The sequence below is a fragment of the Embiotoca jacksoni genome, unplaced genomic scaffold, assembly GCF_022577435.1.
Source record: "Embiotoca jacksoni isolate LCO1_2020_lvr unplaced genomic scaffold, fEmbJac1.0.p SCAF_3, whole genome shotgun sequence".
Classification (NCBI taxonomy): domain Eukaryota; kingdom Metazoa; phylum Chordata; class Actinopteri; family Embiotocidae; genus Embiotoca; species Embiotoca jacksoni.
The window spans coordinates 17,108,530-17,130,377 of NW_027185381.1; the positions used below are offsets into that span (position 1 = coordinate 17,108,530).

The following is a 21,848-nucleotide window of genomic DNA, read 5'->3' on the forward strand; positions in this document are numbered from 1 at the left end:
AAATTTTGACCCTGTTTTAACTGTCTATATATATATATATATATATATATATATATATATATATATATATATAGAGAGAGAGAGAGAGAGAGAGATAGATAGATAGATAGATAGATAGATAGATAGATATATACTGTACTGTATATACTGTGCAGTTTATATTTTATATTTATATTTAATATTTTTTACTGCTATTTTATTGCTTTTCTATTGTTCTATTATTATCTTATTGCTTCTGTATGCTGCTGTAGCGAAAAAAATTCCCCTCAGGGATTAATAAAGTAACTACCTAACCTAACCAAACCTAACCTATATACTCACTGACTTGAAAACTATTTTTATTTTATTTTCAGGGACAGAACAATTCTGAGATTGAAATTTTAAAACAAGCAATATAAAGTAAGGCCTTGTATGGTCTGTAACTTTGTCCAACATACTGTATTTTAAGATCTTGTAGAAATTCACAGTATGTCTCTCCACAGTAGATTGTTCAACATCTCACTGGGCCATTAATTGAAAATTCTCATCTTATGTAGAAATAACATCCAAACGAAGCATGAAGTGTGACCAGAAAAGAGAGCAGCATAATAGAAAGCCCCAGAGAATGAAACAAAGGGAATGAATGTGACAGAAAGAGGCTTGCATTCAGCAATGACAAAGAGAGATGAGAGCCAGCTAAAGACTGCCAGTTGACAAAATGAAAGAGCTATGTTTCAACAGATGCCGAGTTATTCATGACTGTCCAAGAAGTCTGCTGTCTGGTGAAAAGTCCTGTACAGTATTGTTCTGTGTGTGTGTGTGTGTGTGTGAGTGTTACTCTGTGTTTTGCCCTTGGTTAAGTCAGTCACGACTCCTGGTTTAAAAATAGCAACAGGGAGGATGCAGAGCTATTTATACTCTTCACACACCCTGTCTGGGAGCTTCAATGCATCCCTGCTCAAGTGTGTGTTTATGCTTTTCTGGGTGTCTCTGACGACCCATTGAGATCATTTCTGGTGCTTTGAGCTTAGTTAATTTTGTTCCTTCCTTCTTCCACTTTGTTTCTATTGTACACCGAGGGACCCCCCCCCCCCCCCCCCCCCACACACACACAGACTATCATTGGTGAATGAATGACAGCTGTTGAGGAAAGGTGTAGACTTTTATAAACACACTCACAAACATATTTTTCCAAGGTAACAATGTATGCGTCAAACTCTGCAGAAACAGATAATAAAGGATGCAGCTGTGCTGAGAAAGGCTGATGGCTTTCTGCCACTGATGCACTCACACTGATTCAGACAGATAATTTGCCAAAGCCAAAATACACCTTGCCTTTCATAAAATGCCAGAATAGGATTTTCTGCATGTTGGATTTTCTGCAACAACGACAGGAAGACTGTGACAATTACTAAATAACACATTGGGGGTCGATTAGCCAGTTTTTGCAACTATTTAATTGAAGAATCACAGTAAACAGGATGGGCTGTACATGTTTTGAGCAATAACCCACAGTTGCATGTTGCAGACATAATAGCAAAGGGAAGCCGTGAGACAGAGTGAAGAAACAACAACAATGAGCAATCTACTTGGCAGATACAGCTGGTAGCCAATTTAACCGTTGATGGCATCCACTTACAGACACATTTAAATTGCAGTTACCGGGAGCTTTCTGATGAAACACACGATTGTAATTTTTTCACCCTTCTGTTGCTGCTCCCTGCTGTTCACTTCACCAGCAGCGCCCCTGTTTACTCTGCATCGTACACTCAAACACACTCTTACCACAATGTTGAGAGGCGTTAGCACATGAGACAAAAACCTCAACATTTGAGATTTTAACGGTTTCTTTAAAAACAGTAAAATGACACAGAGATATTACAATCAGCCAGAATAATAATAAATGGACTTTAGGTCATTTGGATTACATGTCATTACAACAAATTAACAACTAAACAAAAAATAATGTCTCAATGTAGCTCCACCTATGACCCCACTACTCTCCAGTAAAAACCCTGATGTGATGCTTTACTGTTTACAGTACTATTGTGAGTCTGTGCATGTATACAGTAATTTCTGAATAATGTCAAATCGAGACTTGCTGAGTAAGGTCTTTTGGAATAAAGAGTATATCTCAGCCTACATAGCAGTGTGTGTGTATACGCGTGTGAAGGTGAGTGAGAGCAGTCCAATAAGCAGAGTGCAGCTGTTATTAGATTTGGATCCCTGCACTCTTTATTAAACCTCAGTTCAAGTCAATGTAATAGAGCGCGAGCAGAGTCGCATCTTTATGAAACAAGGGGGGCACAACCAAAGACATGCTAACACATACACACACACGTGGGCAAGTGCAAAGGGGTCTATGCACTATGTACTACACAAGAGGGAAACTGCATATAAATGTTCGACAGGGAGAACAGAGGACACACGGGAACATGTAGACTGAGTAGTATATGGCAAAATCAAGTTACAAAAACTGAAAAAAGAGGGGATGAATATTAATGAAGTTAAATGAAAAGAATGAAGGTGGACACGGAAAAAGGAAAAAGTGGCACGCAATTAAGGAGGTGGTGAGCAAAAAGGGCAACTGGAACTGAGAGTAGATACAAGACTGAATGAAGTACAGGGGCAATAAATAACAATGAACAGGGAGAGTCAAATGTGTGCAGTGGTTTTCTGCATGTTCATCCTCTCAGGACACAAGAGGGAGTGGTGCAGTCTGAGGCTCATCAGTATTCCACTGAGAGAGAGAGGCAGGAGGAAATAAAGACTTGACAAGTTTTAGAAAAAAAATAAAGAAATATGGAAACAATGAGGGAGCTTTTTGTGAATGACATAAGAGTCAGAGGAAGGAGTGGAGCAGAGGAAGAAGGCTACAGACAAAAGGGAAACCCGAGGAAGGCGAGAGTGTTGTAAATTATAGTGGGAGGAGGAGGAAGAGGAGAAAAAGGAGGAGGAAGAGGAGGAGGAGGCGGAAGAGGTGAAGGAGGAGGAGGAGAAGGAGGAGGAGAGGAGAGGAGGGAGGAAATCTCCATGGCTGACTCAGAGGGATCCCTCTTCACTTTTCATCTCGTCTCCTCCCTCCCTGCCTCCCTCGCAGGCTTGAAAGGAGCTACATGACAATCCTCTTCTTTCATTCTCACTTGCTTTTTATTCCATCTCTCGCTCTTTCTCTTCTTCTGTATCGACCCTCAGGTGGAGACAAAAATAGAACAGGCTACCTAATAGTTACCTTCTATTTTGGCTTCTTTTTTTTCTAACTCCAGGGCAAAATTACGCAAAAGCCCGGCTGGGATGGGGATAAAGGCAAAATATATCAACTATGGTGTAACTAAACCATATCCAGATGACCTGATGCACTGACCAGCAAGAAACAAAAATATAGTGGAGTCCGCCATCAGCGTATGAAGTGACTGATTAGCTGTAGACCAACCATTGATTGTCTGTTGATTGTTAATAGATCAGAGATAGATTGTTTGTTGTTGAGTCATTAATCACACAGCTAATCATCTGATTGACCAGTCAGTGTGTCACATAAATGATGGTGTTTATGTTGTGATTAATGAACATGCTGTAATGAGCTGACTAGCGCCCATGCTGCAGCCTACACAACACATTATTACATGAGAAAAAAAATGCCTATTGCAGAGTGAAACTGCATGAGAGTTGGGTTGGCGAGTGGACACGAGGATGAAGTCAAGGACATTAAAAACAAGGAGAATCTTGAAGGAGCCATTACAGCAGCAAACACAAAAAAAAGACAAAAATCTTGTTTCTCAAAAAACTTTTGCATTTTTGATCCTGTCCAGGTTATAATAAAAAGATAATTTTCACATTACGACATATTTTCTCATTATTACGAGACACCAATTTAATGCGTCTTTACAAAAAACATTTCTCACTATAACATATCACTTTATCTCGCCATATCACAAACCTTATCTCATTATTTCAAAAAAACAAAGTATCTTGTTTCACTCCTTGTTTTTGCTCTATATGTTGGTATGTTTTTCCACCAAGAAATGTCCACTCTTTAACGTCTGCGGCCTGGTGTGTGAACATTGGACTGACAAATATAAAGTACACCCGTCAATGACAGTCACAGTCACTGATACTGAACACATCCACAATAATACAAAACAAAAGAAACACAAAGCCGTAATTCATAAAACTCCCAGCCACTTGTCAAGATTATTATGTTCGCTTCTATGTTTATTATTCATGTTATATGATCGCTCTACGCTACAGCGTCTCTTCAGGCGATGATGCACTTGTATTTTGTTTTAATATTACATGTGTTTTTTGTGTTACAAACCATACAATGTACCTTTGTGACATAATGAGATGAAGAAAGAAAGAAAAAAAGAGAAAAGTTTCTCATTTTAGAAAAAAAACGGAATTTATTTTTTTAAACTTTTGCTGTGGTGCCAGCAATATGCTGCTGAAAATCACAGTCCTGCGTGCATTGGCAAAAACAGGTAAACAAGAAGAGGTCAGGCCACAAGGTTTCTCAAGATTTGCCAAAAGCTACTCTGCCTGACATGACCAGGTAAGGACATGACCTTTACATGCGTATTTTCATACGACTGCAGACTGTAAGCTGTAACTGCTCAGGACAGAAAATGCCTGTTGCTAACAACCATCTGGAGCGAGTCCAAATGAAAGTGTGCATCACATTGTACTGTACACCATGGAGCGATTGTTAGTCAAAAGCATATCAGTCTCTCTGTTGAATATGTATCTGTATCAGTCAATGGCTCCTGTTTATGCAGCAGTGTTCCTGTTCATGTTTATTCATACACTGATTAACTCTGCAACTGCTGTTTCTGCTGTGTTTCTAATTAGCATTTTGTATGAGGCTACAGCTCACTAAGTTAGATGTATGTTAGGGAAGCATGGGTTTTAATTTCAATGAGAGGGCAAGTGTGGGATGATCCTGTCAGCCAGGCTGCACCATATTGGGATGGTTGGAAAACAAAGAAACTTAAAAATAAACAAACAAAAAAAAACTAAGGATGAGAGTGTAATAGGAGGACAGGTGGTGTGTTCAGCAGGGAGCAGGTAGGTGCGTGGGCAGGACTTTGCACCCCACTGTTACTCTGATTGGACAGCAACGTCCTTGCCTTAGGCTTGTGACCCTGTCCAGTATCAATAACACACACACACAGCTTGAAACATTATGAATGACCAACGAGTGAAATCTGTTATTAAACTGACTAGCTTCAGGTCCATTTGGTGAAAACATGAATTGCTCTTGATGAACATCGGGCACAGACTCTAAAGCCCTCATCCCCAACACACTTTTTCATCAGACATCCCCATACACTCTACACTACTCTATCTTTGTGGTCTCTCAGGCCTTTCCTTGTGAACGGACATTAAAGGTCCCATATTTTACAATCTCCATTGAGTGTTTTGACACTTTCAAAGTCTTTAGGCTACATATCATCTAGATTTGCATTATAACCAAAGAAGAAATGTAAATCTGAATTTGTACAACATGGTAACTTTAATATGTTCTGAAGATGTGCTTTTTAAGTTAAGTGAGTTTTTTTCACCTCTATTTTAGCTATAATTTTCACATCATTGGTTCATATCTAAGACAAATGACACATTTGCCTAATGGGGTGCAGCTGACTGGTTGGAAGCCCGTACAATCAGTGATCATTTCTCTAACTAAATACAGTGAAGATTATTTTGGGAAACAGCTCACAGATATAAGAACATGTATGAAAATGATATTATCCTTGATTTAGCCTGAAGACATAGCACACAGAATTTTAAGCTCAGACAAAAAAAAAAAAAAGTATAATTTTTTTTACCATGTGACTCTCTCCTCTCTAGTAGCTGAGAATAAAATCCTTGGTAAACACAAGTTGTGTGACTCTTGTTTCCCTGAAGTTGTATTTAATCCTTCTTTATCTAAAGAGGTGAAAGCAAACAGTTTGGCAATCAACACATTTTACTGGCTGACGTTTCTAACAGAGACTTTTAGAGACATCTGTTAGATTGCTATAATCATAAAATCATGTGATTATCGCCAAAATAACATCTACAGCATTTTTCCTTGGTATAAATAACTTGAAATTAAAATTAATAATATCATATTCAAGAGGTCATGGGTGGTCCAACCTCTTGGCCAATGACAATCTGCTCTACTGACGCAAAGTCATACATGTCGAGAGTTCAGCAGGTCACAAACAGTTGGTAGTTACGACTCAGAATGCTTTTAGATTGTAAATTAATTCATATTTTATGAGGTTTTAAAAGCTATATCTCACTGTGTTAATGAGGAACAAGTAAATACACGAGAGACACACAGAAACTTTGCAAAATAAATTATCCAAAAACACCACAGATGCATAAGCATAAATATACAACTGCTACTCATAAAAAATAAACACATATTGTGTATCTGTAGGTATACAAGAGGTAGAAACACAGAATGAAATGGAAAAAGAGAACAAGGGCAGAGAGAAAAGACAGACGCAGGGGCATTTCTTCCATATGTGCCTCAGATATTAGGACAGCTGGTTGCTGAATACTTTGAAGGATGCTGTTTATCTAACTAGTGGGAGGCAATTACTTACACTGTGCTGCACAAAGACAAGCACACAGGCATACACACTAACACATTTATCCACCCATGTGTGCACGACACACACATTTTATGACGCAAACAATAATGGAGAGATGCTCACATTGCACATGAACAAAAATACTGTGCACAGGCACACACACACAGTACGCCTCATGCTACTACCAGACGAAATGAGGACTAATTAATTCACCCTAAGCTCACTGTGGGAAGCTAACAATGCTATTTAGGCTAAATTCAACACTTAGAACACAGGCTTCCATCCAGCCTGATTTGCAGATGGGAGAAAATGGAGGAATATTTCTAAAAGCCAAATATATAAATTGCAGGAAAAAGAAAATAGTTTTCCAGAAGCAGAACCAGAATTAATTTAGAAAACTCACTAAAGTTATACTGTATATTGTTCATTTTTCTGTGTCTTAAAACAAGATGTCAAGGCTGGAAAATGCACTAAGCAGCTGTTGCTTGGTAACGGACGGATGCATATGGATTTCAGCGTTAACAATAGCAAGCTGTGTGATCTCAAATGTATTGCATTGTGCACTGTTTCATTTGTATAATCTACTAGCTCTTGACCTTGTCCAAAACAAACATGCACAATAATACATAGAAACTCTATGAGTAGCTATTGTTGGAGAGAATTCAGTACAAGAGAAGCATACCTCCAGAGAATGGGTTCAACTGAAAGCTTTTGCTATGGTTTGTGTTCAGTATGCCTGCTTTAGTGAATGGCTGAGCTACTGTGTGAGTTGCCAGAGATCACAAGTAACAGATGATTTCTGAGCCTGTGTAAAGGTAGACCTGGAGTAATCTTTTAAATCCCAGTATAAGAGTGTATATTTCTGTCCCTATAGCTGGTCCAGGTATACTCCATTTCCCACAGCAGTGTTAATATTCTGCACACACTAGGTGCGGCCAAACCCCATTAATCATGTTTGTGAATGTCTAATCTCAACATTACTTGCACTGGTTTCATTTTCATTGCTGTCTGCAAGATTTATAATAGCGTTTGGAGAAAGTGTATGTTGTGTGTGTGTGTGTGTGTGTGTGTGCACGAGATGTAATACACTGTTGCGGAAGCATGTTCTTAAGTATGTCACCTTGTTGAGGAGAGGGATGTCCTGAACGTGCAGTTAATACTCCCTTTAGGGCGGGGGCAGCAAGCTGACACACACGTGTTTCTTTAAATCTGTTTTTGTGTTCCTGTGTGAATTGTGTTGTGAATTTGCAGTTGAGTGTGTTGAGTTTGGTCAAGTGTACACACACTGACACACAAATACAAACTATTTGTGTGTGTATGTGTGTGTGTGTGTGTGTGTGTGTGTGTGTGTGTGTGTGCGTGTGCGTGTGTGTGTGTGTGCGCAAGGAACTGTGCGAAAAGCTTGACCTGCTTATGGTGGCATGTGTCCCCATTCGTAACCATGGTGACAATAAGTGGCCTTTCAAGAGATGTCCATCTGGATGACGAGATGAGATTACATCAATGAAGGGAAAGAGCAGAAACAAACACTGGGGTGAGCACGGGAATGAGTGTGGAAAGGGGATGCGTATGGGCTTGGGCGCCTTTTAATGGAGTGTACGGAAGGGATCGTCAATAACACACACACACACACACACACACACACACACACACACACACACACACACACACGTATATATATATATATATATATATATATATATATATATATACACACATCATGACCAGATACACACATGTATGACCACACAGGCAGATCAAAAAATTTGATAATATTAGAAGCAACCATTTCTTTAAATTGCCATCAATGACATAACCACGGACACACAATTAAATACACACCCTCAAACACACCACGATATCAAGTGCATGCTAGTTTTTTGGTCCAGTGACTGTCAAAGAGAAAGGAAGGGCAAACAGATTTCATTACCCAGGACTAACAGTCTGCTTGGAGACCTGGATGTGGATGACCCTGCTAAATGGTGGACAGAAGGGCTGTTTGTCTAGACGAAGGCTGTCTCGAGACATTGATTGCAGACAACAGACCAATAGACTGACAGCCACAGAGTGAAAACTGTGGGTTTTTCCAAGCAATTATTCATAATGAAAAGGAACTGGTCCAATAAAACATGTGCTCAAGGGACTCCAGCATTTGATTCAGACACAGAAACTAAACACACATTTAAGTCTACTGTTGTACATGGGAGCTAAAGTATATGTGCAGGTATCAGTGCAGGTGAATATAAAGGATGAAAAAGTGGAACTGTGCCATTTTTGAAAGAAGTCTCCCTAACACACACACACACACACACACACACACACACACACACACACACACACACACACACACACACACACACACACACACACTAAGATTATCTAAATCTTGAGGACCCTTTTTCTAATCAGACAAATATAGTGAATAAAGAAAATCCTGAATATTCTCGCTTGTTGAGGTGATTAGATAGAACACAAAGCTCCAACAGTAACATCATTTACAGTATTTGTAGTCGCAGAATGTTAAACAATTGTGTCTCCTACAGTTTTAACCACTTTGTCATCCTTCTACAAAAATAAAAAAAAAATACAAAATATGAATTTTACCTTCATGTTCATCATAACCATCATCAGGGTCATGGCCATAATAGGCAGCGTCCTCATTGCATGCGGAGTCAGCTATAAGGCATTACATGTATTAATACATAACTGATAAAAAAAAAAGAAGTAATATAAGCACTGTAAATGGTATAAGTAAACAAAAACTACAATGCTCACACTGAGGCGTATGTATCGACTGGCTACAGTTAAGTTTGTCACATTATCCCACTACGACATTTACTACTGCATGTTACTGCAACAACATGGATGGTATATTTCTGCTAACTATTATCTAAATCTAATCTATGTAGAATTTTAGTTAGTAATTGCATACTGCTGGAAAACTGTCCTGCTGTACAAAAACAATAAATAATTGAAACAAAACCTTTAGTTTACCTGAAAAGCTGCAAAATGTCGCTAGTTAAACTGTGTCTCTTCAGTACATTTCGAAACTTATTCCACGTAACTTATGATGAATTTCTTCAAAAACGAATAATCACAATAATTCACATTAAGGCCACTGTATTAGTTAAGTGACAGGATGTAGTGCAGAATAAGTCAGTTCAGGTAAGGATTTCACACAAAGCAAAGTGCTATGGGAACTGGTACTATAAAGATCTACTGTAGTTACCGTCCGAGTCCAGATAGTCATCCTTCACTACAAGTGAAAGCAGAAAAACAAGAAATTGTTGTAATGCATAATTCTTAAGTTTTCAAGAATCTTAATTGAAATAGATGAATGGAATTGAAACACACTAAGCTGGGAAGATACTCTACTTTACTGCTGACACTGCAGTATGATTCCCATTAGAAAATAATCGAGCCATTACTAAACTAAATTGTGTTTTACATACTTTCCCTTTACGGCATACAATACTCAACTCCCTGGCTACGGGCTACATGTCTGTCCTGCTAACAGGTGAGCTATTGAAGCTAATGTTTACATATGTAAGCATGGATGCTAACCCAAGTCACACGCACAGGCAGACACATCATGTAGTGAGATTTACCCTGTTTGATCTCATCATAGACATGCTCCTCTGGATGAGTTGGTGATTAACACGGGTGTGCAGACATTAACAGGGGGACAGAGATGAGTGTATTAGGAGCTGTGCGTGTTTTTTTGTTTGTTTGTTTTTTGGGAGAAGGGGGGGGAGGAGGTTAGAGGCGGGGGGCTAATTATCTAACCATGACTGAATCATCAACATGGTTGTGTCCAAAGCTGTGCCATAGTTAGCTTCTGGTCACAAATAATGCTGTTGATTTCTACCTCTTTAACATGCATGTGAACACACACAAACAAAATTGTCTTGATGTGGGGCTTTGCAGCATCCCTGATGGTGTAGGTGTTTTAGATTTGTTTGTTACCTTAATCAGAAGGATGAGACAAGAAAAGATAATAAAATATAGTGATACCCTCACCCCACTCTTTCATTTGCTTTTACTCCTTTTGTCCTGCATCGTGAAAGAGCTCTATTACTATTAGCAACTCATCCATTTATGAATGCTGATTAGATGAAATGCATTATATATCAAACCAACGGTCATTCATCCCTAAAGAAAGTAGCTTCTCAAGCTGAGCCTCTCTGTGCACCGGGAGGGCTGGTCACTCCCTTTGAGGACTATAAAACATAAACTAAACAGAAAGAATTTGGTTTCTTAAACAAACTCTTTACACAGAGCCAGTCCTACCAGGGTTTTAAGGTGTTCAACAACCAGTTGACATCAGTGATGTATTTCTCAATTTATATCCCAAATCTATTGACGGATAGTGAATGCAACACTGTAATGGTGATGGTCAGTGTTGCATAACGGAGCCAGATGGTTTACTTGGCCAGGCCATAGAGCTGGCAGCCCTGCGACTGTAAGCTTGTTTCCTGCATGGCCAACATGAAAGAACGGCAAAACACTGAGTGTTCACATTAGTAGCAGGGTTATGGATTCAGTTGCACCGACAGAAAATTCAGTGACAGCAGATCTATTCAGAACAGGGAGGCTGCTGTTGAGTCATCACTTTTACAATAACATTTGTGTCAACATCAGTATGCATCACAGTTTCAGACAAAGCCGTATCATTCGTTTTTCTTCAGGAAAACAGGAGTCGTTCAGTCTGATTTGTTCATCATCCGTTTGTAAGTCTAGTGCAAATGACAGCAGCGTTTTCATGAAACATAAAAAAAAATAGTATGAAGGAGAGGGATCAAAGAATACAGTAGGAGGTCTGCTGATAAAAGTTTGTAAGGTCAGAGGAGCAGGAAGGGAGGAAACATCTAGGAAGAGGTATCCAGAATGTATCCAGGCAGGGAGAAGGGGTCCCGTCATTGGATTTAGACTAATATTTTTGCGTTGTTCACTTCTGAATGTTTTTGAGACAGAGGGAATTAGTGTGTGTGTGTGTGTGTGTGTGTGTGTGTGTGTGTGTATGTGTTTGTGTGTGTGTGTGTGTGTGTGTGTGTGTGTGTGCGTGTGTGTGTGTGTGTGTGTGTTTGTGTGTGTGTGATACAATAAATCCAAATTGAAATTCCAAATTGACCCTTAATCTGTACTTCCTGTACCTCCGTAGATCTGAGAGGAACATAAGAGGTCTCAGCATGAGTGCGGCCCCTGTCTCCCTGGCCTTTCTAAGGACATGAGGGAACTGTTTCCATTAGGCTAATGTGGGTTTGATCCATGGTGATGTATGTGAAGTGCCAGGATGTAGGGTGTGAGGTCAACAGGTGTCTGTGGGCAGGTGATAATAGGAGTGAGAAAAACAGTCTTGTGTTCGGGGGGGAAACACTCTCGGAGAGGAGGAAGAACACAGTATGTGTATGCATACCGACAACCAAAAGCACACAGGACCTGTTTGAATTTGCATGCCTTCTCCTTGAAGTAATCACAGATTTATACTGAGATTGTACGCATATCTCAAGTGGATTCAAACAGGGCCAAGAACTAATTGGTTCACTGTAGGTGTAAGGTTGACACACTGAGGTGTGCGGGAGAGATACAGGGTGAGAAGAATGTTATAAGTTTACCTTCTAGGTCATTACAGTCATAGTCTTGAGTGAAGCATGGATGGAGACAAAAGCACACACACACACACACACACACACACACACACACACACACACAAACACATGAAAGCAAAGCCACTGCACTTCTGTGTAAAGCAGAAAACAGCACATTTAGAAAGTTAATGAAATGATAATTCACGATGTCAAGCTCCGACGTCACTGAAATGACTTCCAGGTTAAGAGATTACATAACTGCTTTGCAGCCAAAATCGTAGTGAAGTAATGGTGAGTTTGGTATCTGAAAATAAGAGCATAGGAATGTTTGCTTTTTTTAAAATTCTGCAACAAACCCAACGTTGACACTTATGCAAGTCTCATGTAGTCATGGACTTCCCAGGAGGTCCTAAACATCACTAGTGATGATGATGAAAAGTTGCTGCCATGCTATGAAATACAGAATATTTATAGCAGTAGTGTCAAGTATTAGTAGTTACAGTAGGAGGGTAAGTGAGACAAGAAATCATATAACACGAATGATAGCAGACATCCTACCTTTGACTCGCTCTCCACGGTTGAGTTGGATCTCTCCCTCCCCCTGTGGCGTGTAGGGCTTGACCACAATGAAAGTACGTCCTGGGACAGCACTGTAGAGTTTCCGTTTAGGCCCGCGGGGGCCTGTCAGTGCAGGAGGGGTGTGATGAGGTGGGCTTGGGTCTCGCTGCACTGAACCAGGGCTGTAAACAAACACATATGTTACTGTGGTGATTCCAGGGAGCTGGTAACTGAAGCCCGTGTTCAGCGACATGGTCGTCAGCGGGAGAGCAACCTGGTGACACCCCCCGGATGTTATGGTGGTCAGGGAGGGATTCATAAACAAGCCCCAGTACCTGCCAATCAACAGTCAATAGTCAGTGTTCCATAGGAGAGTCATGAGAGGAGAGTACACTCCTCCCAACCACTCTCTCCCCCTTGTCTTCTTATTCTCTCTCTTCCTAAATAGCAAAGACAAAATCCTTATTGCTCTCTTCTGCCTTGTCCTTCTATCTCTCCCCTCTCCCTCGCATCCTAATCGAGGTAGAAGCAGAAATATACAACGGTAAGAGACACAGCACTGTTTGCTTCCCTTTGAGGGTCTATCAGATCCGTCTGGAAGCCCCCCTTAGTCAAACACATCCTGAGTTTGGGCTCCAGCAGAAGTGCCCTCCAGAGAGGGACAGACATCCCCCGTGCGTCCCCAGTTCCAGATGCTCCAGGCTGGGCTACAGATCTTGCCTCGTCCTTGGGTCTTGGTTCTCCTGCTGTGGAGGAGAGAGGCTGGGTTTGCTCCCCAACTCCCGCTCCCTCTCCCGGGAGTCCCGCCGCGTCTGTCTCTCCTCTCCCCTCCACCCCTCACACATACACGCTCGCTCACACACACTCAGGCAATGCTGCTGCTGCTACTGCTGCTGCTGCTGTGCTTCGTGGCTCCCCTCCCCTTTGACGGCTCGCTCACACTCACACACCACAAGCCCTCTATGTGCATTCTAGCTGTGCGCACAGGCACACACACACACACACACACACACACACACACACACACACACACACACACACACACACACACACACACACACACACACACAGCCCCCTCCGCTCCTGCTAACATTGCACCTCCACTAGCATGGCATACGCCACCACCAGCATGTCGCTAACACATCGCTGACACACACACACACACACACACACACACACACACACACACACACACACACACACACACACACACACACACACACACACACACACACACACTTGTCCCAGAGCACGATTGATCTCCCCTTGCCTATCTGCCAGAGAGGGTGCATGCGCCATGGCTCCCTGAGGCAGGCTGCGAGAGTATGTGTGTGTGTGTGTGTGTGTGTGTGTGTGTGTGTGTGTGTGTGTGTGTGTGTGTGTTTGTGTGCAGTGGGGCGGGGGGGCAAAAAGCTCCAGCCCATTTGGTTTAATTGTCGCTCCTCCCTCTTTCCCTTTGCCTTGAATCCCCTCATTCTCTCGCTTCCATTTCACCCTCTTATCCCTCTCCTTCTTAACATTTCTCAACACACTGCATCTCCATCCTCTCTCTTTCCTTCTCTCTCTATCTGGAATTCTAATACAGCAGCAGCAGCAGCATAGCTCCGCCTAGTCTTCATTCATCACTACTTTGTCACCGCTGTGTAAGTTGCACTGAGCATCCTTTGGCTGCTTGTGTTGTCAAAGCTCTGTAGCAAGACATCCTCTTCAGCACACAGAGCCTCAGGTCATCCTCAAGTTACAAGAACTTATGACGCAGGACACCACAGATCTACAGATAAACTCCAAAAAGCTTTCACGTCATAAAACTGACCAGGTCGAATAAACAAACATAAACTCCCCTTTCGGCTTGGGTTTGACTCTGTCTCATGCTGTGAACCAGCTGACCTCTGACCCTTCCGTCAGCCCCACAAGGTGAAACTATCCAGACAACTAATGTCTGCTGCCCTATAGTGGAACATTGTTACAACTCCACAATGACAAACTCAGTATTCAAGCTGAAACTATAATGCAAATATAAGGTTTTATTCTGTTTGTTTCTCATGCAAATTAATAACACTTGTACATATCATTGATGTTTATAAGCCTTGCTTATATAGTTAATCTGCATACTCTCTGCCTGTGTTTAGTTACTCATATTGGCAAACAATATAAACTTGTATTAAGTATTTGTGGAACTGATATCAACGAGTGTTTAACTTTAGTCATGGTGGATGAATAATGAAGTTTTATTCTTAACTGTATCAAAATTAATAATTAGCCCTTTTCTTAATATTAATCATTAGGCCCTCTCTGTTAATCTCACACTTTCTGAACGTTTTACAGTTACCACGCTCTATATTTTTACTAACCCAAGTCAACTTTAAGCCAAGTGAAGAATGCATACTTTTAATTGTGACTAATTGAGTTTAATTATCACCTGCAACTGACAACGCCGTTGTTTTATTCTTTTTATTCTTTTTTTCTCTCCGCTCATAAGAAGATAATTTAGTAAGAATAAGTCCAGTCATCTCTCAACCCGGACAAAGCTGAGATGATCCTTTTTGCCAAAGCTGACAGCTGTTGCATCACTGCACCCTGGTCGTCGATCCTAAACAAGACCCAACGGTACCAGCAGAAGAAGCCTGGACGGGACACCACCTGCGGGAGTGAATAACCACAGCATGACGCCAATCTCCAGGCCCCTGACATCTGCACGGCGGTCCGAAAGAAAGAGGTTTGTCTGGATGACTGGGACCACCCTCCAGTAAGCAGAATCTATCCGAGTACTTTGATCCATTGGGTTGATGCCTGATAGCTGATTTATCCAATTCTAAATGACTTAAATCTCTCATTTACGTCAGGAACTAGTTCCGTTTTTAATAACCTAACCATTATTCTTCCCACCATCACCCCGCTATAGTTTAGAAATCCTGTTCATCACATTCATGATCCATACGCTACAATAAACATTCATATAGTTTAGTCTTGGTGTAAATATTGTCAATAAATATCCTTATAGACCAAGCACTTGTTTTTGTGTTTTTCCTGGAAGATATTGAAAGAAATCCCTGAATGCAGAAGTCACGGTTCAGACTATGTCGACTGATCACTTGTATATAGGCCTATACAGCCTATTAAAATCAAATCTTGATACTTTCTGCTAGACAGAAAGTGGTGTCCCGAATATGAGTCTAATCCGCTACAGCTCTCTACCAAGCATTATTTCCAACACCCATCAACATGTAATAGTTATACATTTATATACATTTAATAAAATCAGATGCTTCTGTTTGTGTTTACCTGATCTGGGATTTGCTTGTATGTGCGTTTTTGTGTTTATTACAAATACAGACAGTATATTGTTCATTCACTGTAACAAGTGACTTGAATATGCCCTGAACTGGGACATTGATGTTATTCTCTGTAACATTTACTTGAAAGACTAGAAATCTCTAAAGCTCTTCATCCTTGTCTATTTACCTTTCAATCTCTTGCCATTTCTCCCTGAGCATATTGTACCAGTCACTTTATAGCCTTCATTCTTTCTTTCAGCAGATTGCAGCCTCCCGTGCCCTTTACCTTCTTTCTTTCTCCTTCTGTCAACCCGTTTCCTCATTTTAAGTCATATTTGTCTCTTTCTTGACCCAACTCTCTATTGCTTTTCTTGCTCTCCTCATCTCACACAGCCTCTCTTTCTCTGTCCCCCTCTCTATCGAAACAACGGCTTGCTGACGGCTTTCAAATTACCGCAGGGACTGAGGGGCTGGGATGGCTGCTGCATGTTAATGTCTGAGCCCCAGCACTGAACATCAGCAGCGCACATAGCAGAGGGGTGGAGAAGGAAGGAGATGTGTTCATGTCAAAATGACAGTGATGTAAAAAAAAAAAAATGTATCTCCTGAAAGACATCCATTTCAATGATTCAATTCTGCCTCCTCCACTCACATACATCTCACCCGATCCACCAACTGTTAGTTGGTACAGGTTATGTACACAGCTTGACCCCAGCTGCTCCCTGCAATTGGGCTGATGGAAGCTGGGTAGGCACGTTATCTATGTGTCAGAAAGAAGGCACAGGGTAGAGCTGATTCTGCTCTCTTCTTGCCTTTAATGACTTGACTTTGTTTCACGGGATGAGGCTAAAACTGCACTTAAATAAATTTAGAAGTACTCACGTAAAAATACTGAACGAGATTTGAATGACCATAGTGTAGATCCAAAATCCAAAATATGATAAAAGACACACTCAGTTGTATTTTTTTCATATTTATTTCTCCCATTTTCTGCACTTTGTTTTCATTTTTTTTTAATGTAAGATTTTAACATCTCTCAAGAGAAAGTAATTTCTGTTACAACTGCAATGATTAGTATCATGGTCAATGTATGGGTTGCTTTTGTTAGGTCTTAGACAATTCCCTTTCCTCTCTGGTTGTGTTACAGTATAACAGCCCTCTGAAAGAGTCAAACTGTAAGCTTTGTATAGTAACTTGGTTTTATAGTGACCAGGAACTTTAAAAGGATTTATAATTTATTCCTCGTCTTCTCTCAAGAGAAACGTGTCAAATAGTGTCCTTGCCTTTTAGAGTTGTAAGTATTTTTTAAAAGGTTTTATGTCTATTTGGTTTTGCTATTGGCAAGTTACCTGCTGGATACTGGATGTAAAATAGTGTTCTACCTAGATCCACATATATTTCATTTCTGCAGGATGTATATTCTTTTTCTCCAAATGTAAGAAACTCAATGTCCAGTGTTTTGATTTTAAATATATCACTCCCTTAAAAAAAATTTGATGGGATTATTTACCATTCTCATATGCAAACTTGCATTGCTGCCTATTTTGTTTCATTGTCTCCTTTTCTTTCTCTTTTTCTGAGTCTCATTAAGAGTGGCTACAACAAGACACAGATGTAGGATCCATTACATGCACACACAAGTACACACATATACACAAAGTTCTAATGCAGTCTATTACAAAAGCTCCATTGTTTTCTAGGACACCAGCCCTGCCTCTGTAACGATGGCAACTGTCAATAAAAAGAAAGAATATACAGCCAACAATTGTGCTGATATGTCAATAATATAAACTTAGATCTCTGTAACAGTCAATTTGTCATAAATGATTTGTCTTAATACATGGAATACCGTCTCGATTGACTTCTTTCTCTCACTATATTCTCATCTCACACATTCAGGTAATTTTACTGAAAAAAAACCCTGTGCACTGCAGATGCACTACAGATCACAGTGACCTTGACTTCCAGTATTATTTTATTCGTCACACAAATACCGAAAAAGGGAAATCAAATCAAATAAGATGCAGATGTAAATTGTATCTTATTGCGTATACTGTGTGAGGCGTTCACATTTTTTGTTGAATGGTGTTATAATGGCCATAAATTGTTTCTTTGAAATATGCTTTTGCTGGTTGGTTTTACCAAAGGTCATTTCATTTTCAGAGCAGGAGTCCGAATGGGAAGAATACATAAAAATACCCAAACAAGAACTACATACATGTATATACAGCATATATCTGTACTTTAAGTACTGAAGAAACCATGAACAAATAATGTGGATGAGTTTCTCAAAGTGCATTTTGTGCAAAATCAAGATCAAATGTTTGTATGTGAAATGTCAGGTGCTTAATTAGAATTAATAAGCCCAGTAAAAGGAAAAGCAGGTTACTATTTGAACGACTTGATAATAAATATTGATGCCCCAGTTTGGCTGCTTGCATGAAACGCCTACATAACTCTGAAGAGGCATCTGCAAATGTCATTCAATGCCATTTTCACAGATGCTATCAAACTAAGCTGCTTCTGTGTAGTATTTTCTCATGACTGCCTTGTCTCCTCAGGTAAATGGCTTTTTCCTCAAATAGCCCAGCCCTCTAAGGTGAGATGAGCTCATTATAAACACAGTCGTAATCAACATCACACTCTGCATCCTAATGATCATCAGTCTGTCCTTGCTTTGCTGCACATGAATGAATACAAGGTCTCTCATTCTTTCTTGCCTGACGTGGGAGTGTTAATGGCTATCAGGGAGGAAGTAGAAAGTGGACTATGCTCATTCAGCAGAACATATTAAGGTTGTGGTTTGCAAATCTGTTTGTACATAGACAGCTTAAACTCTGCAGAGACTTTACCATTAGGCTAAATTAGAAGAAAGGGTCAACTGGTGTGATCAACAAAACTCTAAACGGCACCTCAATTTAAGAAAGGGGAGGAGTTCGACTAAACCAACCACTTACTGGAGCTCATTCTGTCAACAATTTTTTCTAATGTGCTATTCACACAGCAATTTATTTGCTCTTAACTGCTCTGTGTGTAAACTAGTCCCATTTCACTGCATTACAAAATGTACTTCGGTGTATGATATCAGTTAGCGCTACTGTGCTTTTTAAGGACCACACTAAAGTCTTGTGGCATGGATATTGTCCCTGTGTCTTTATGACTAGCAACAGGTCCAATGTCGATTGATTGTTGAAAAGGTGTTTGAAGCGGCTCCAGCTGCAAACGGCTATGTGCTTTATGAACTTCAATAAGATTTCTAACAAAGTGGGGTGTTCATGTAAGTGTGTGGCAGGAGTATGGGGAAGCAAGGCCTTGCTCTGAGCCATCATGTTCCTTAAATCCAGCTTAGTGAGCCTAAGACAGCATGGAAGATTGACAGTTCTTACTGATATGGCACCTGCAAGTGATGGAGGTGTTGTATTGGTTTGTCATGTTGAAAAGGGACCTAACCCCGAGAGTGAAAAGGGGTTAAAGAGGTGATTACAGTAACAAAGACTTCAAGGATGATGCCAAAAGGAGACCACCACGTTGGCTTTTTGCCATTACACATAACCAAAGGCTGGTAATGGCACCGTTTCTTTCTCATTGATGTGGACGATGTTATATGATGGCATTTGAAATAATGATTTGGACCCTTGTGCTTTTAGAAAATGGGTAGCAGGGACTCTGTGAGATTCAAACATTTTGTCCAATCAATGACCTATTAACAAAACCTGTGCTGGTGGTCCTTTAAAAAAATCAGCTCTTTGAAAACTACAAATCCATCTTTTGATTTAAACCAATCAAAAGGGCGAGTCATAAATGTTTTTACTTGATAAATACTGGTGAAACACTAAAATTTCAATCATTTCAAATTTACAGCTGCAATGGAAGTAAAAGTTGTTAGCAAAGGTTTTCTGTGATCACCCTTTCTCTGCTGAAACAAGACTATGAAGCGAACAGATAAAAGTTTTCGTATTGTGCTCAGTAACATGCACTCATACACTCATAAAACCTGTCTATCTGGTAGCTTGAGAGCTTTTCTTCCAAACCAAGATGTATGGTGGTAAGGTGCTGAGTTCAATACTACAATTTCTGACATTGACAATGTCAAGACAACGTCCTCCTGATGATTAATTATCCCTTTGTATTGACAGCACATAATGGTAAGTAGCCAATTAACCTTTTATGACTGGAAAATGAACTTGTTTCTGATAAAATTCTGCCATGTTACATTAACACCGAGCACCAAGTATAATTATATTGTCTACTACATCAACTGGAGGGATTGTTATACCCATACATCTAGAATTTCATCAGTTTTTGTAAGTTTTGTTTGTTAGTCTGTCTTGATCTAGTCTAATGAAGCCTGTCTGACCTATCTGTTTCGTCACTATTGTCTCTATCTAAACTCTCCACTGATGGTCGGCCAATCTACGGAAACCTGGCAGCGCTGCACACGGCCGAGGAGGAGGAAGTGATGGTGAGTTCCACAGGAACTTGCTGGAGTCTGCCGTGGGCAAGCTGTTGACCGGCCAAGCTAATTTCACACTCCCCTGGCACCCATGATGCCTCTAGAGTTACCATGGGCATAAACAGAAGGTCAGAGAGAGAAACAGAGAATATTACTGAAAAAAATATTCAAGGACAGCATCAGTCTCACTTGGGTGCAGGTTCTGGCCATGGAGACCAGCTGTTCGTTTGGTATTTTTATACATTCTCCTCACTTTAATAAATGGTGTAAGGGTAATGCACACCGAAGAACAAGGTCTCGACTCCCTGTGTACAGAAGGCCATTTAGGCCAGGACACAGCTGACACGCTGAACCTGCTATCCTTGGTTTTCTTTTCACTTTCATCTTTCCTTTTCTCTTTGTACAATTAAACTCGACACAATGAGCAAAGAGACAGAGCAAAACATGTGTCAGTGAATGTCAGAGAATGTAAAATTCAAAGCAGTACCAGTTACAGCAGAGGAAGATTAACTTCATTTGTTACCATTATGGGACACAAATGTTGGATAGAAAGAGTGGAGGATAGTTTATCAATAAAAACGAAATTGACTACATATATTCAATTTAATTTGTTACATTTAATTTGACTGTGACTTTAATGCCTATACTTTAGACTACAGAGATTTAGTTTCCTTTTGTTTCATGGCTGCGAAGCATAGCCTGATTGCACAGTGTGTATGTGATAATGTGTGAGTGTGAGTGTACCGCCCAAAAAAGAGGTGAAAAACATGTGTATGTGCACGTGTGCGTGTGTGAGAGAGAGTCTTTGATGGATGCAGTAAAGTGACAGGAGAGTATTAGAGGAGAGAAGAGTACGGCTGGAGCTGTGTCTGTAATGCAATTCCCCTGTCAGATATCAAGCTGCTTCACACAAACACACATACATCCACACGCAGTGTGTGGCATCGACGAATCACATTAGGTGTGTGCTGTACATAGGTGATCTTGTGCTGACATATGATCATAATAAAAAGCTTAACAAACCAAGTGTCCGTAAAGCAGATTAATCTTTTGCTTCGAGATGTGATCAGAGCCCTGGTTTACTGAGCAGTTTGTCTGACAGTTCAGTGTACAAGGGAGAGTTGTTCCGGAACCAGCAGCACAACTACATCCGTGGATTTATGTATCAATTCACTGACAAGCTGTGTTGAACCGAGCAGCTCGTCCAATGGCGTTGCTCGTGTAATTTCAGAGACTATCCAGTGTCTCTCAATCTCTCTCAAACAAACTGACATCCACAAACACTCACAGATTGGCACTCTTCAATTGGTCCCAATGGTGATCATTATTAGCCCCTTTCCATCTGTCTGTCTCCAAACTGTGCAAGCACCTATACACACCATAGTGTGCACTTGGCATGTACGTTCACACATACAAA

General features: G+C 40.4%; 1 protein-coding gene across 8 annotated transcripts in view; it reads right to left on the reverse strand.

The window, feature by feature from the left end:
• Nucleotides 1-21,848, reverse strand: part of shank3a (SH3 and multiple ankyrin repeat domains 3a) — a 149,663-nt gene that overhangs the window by 46,768 nt on the left and 81,047 nt on the right. For all 8 annotated transcript variants that reach the window (XR_011178931.1, XR_011178932.1, XR_011178933.1 and 5 more), the window contains one exon: nt 12,704-12,885. Coding sequence is in view for 5 of the 8 variants with exons in the window: in XM_069162858.1 (XP_069018959.1) it covers nt 12,704-12,885 (182 nt within the window). In the remaining 3 variants the exon portion in view is untranslated. The remainder of the gene's footprint in view (nt 1-12,703; nt 12,886-21,848) is intronic.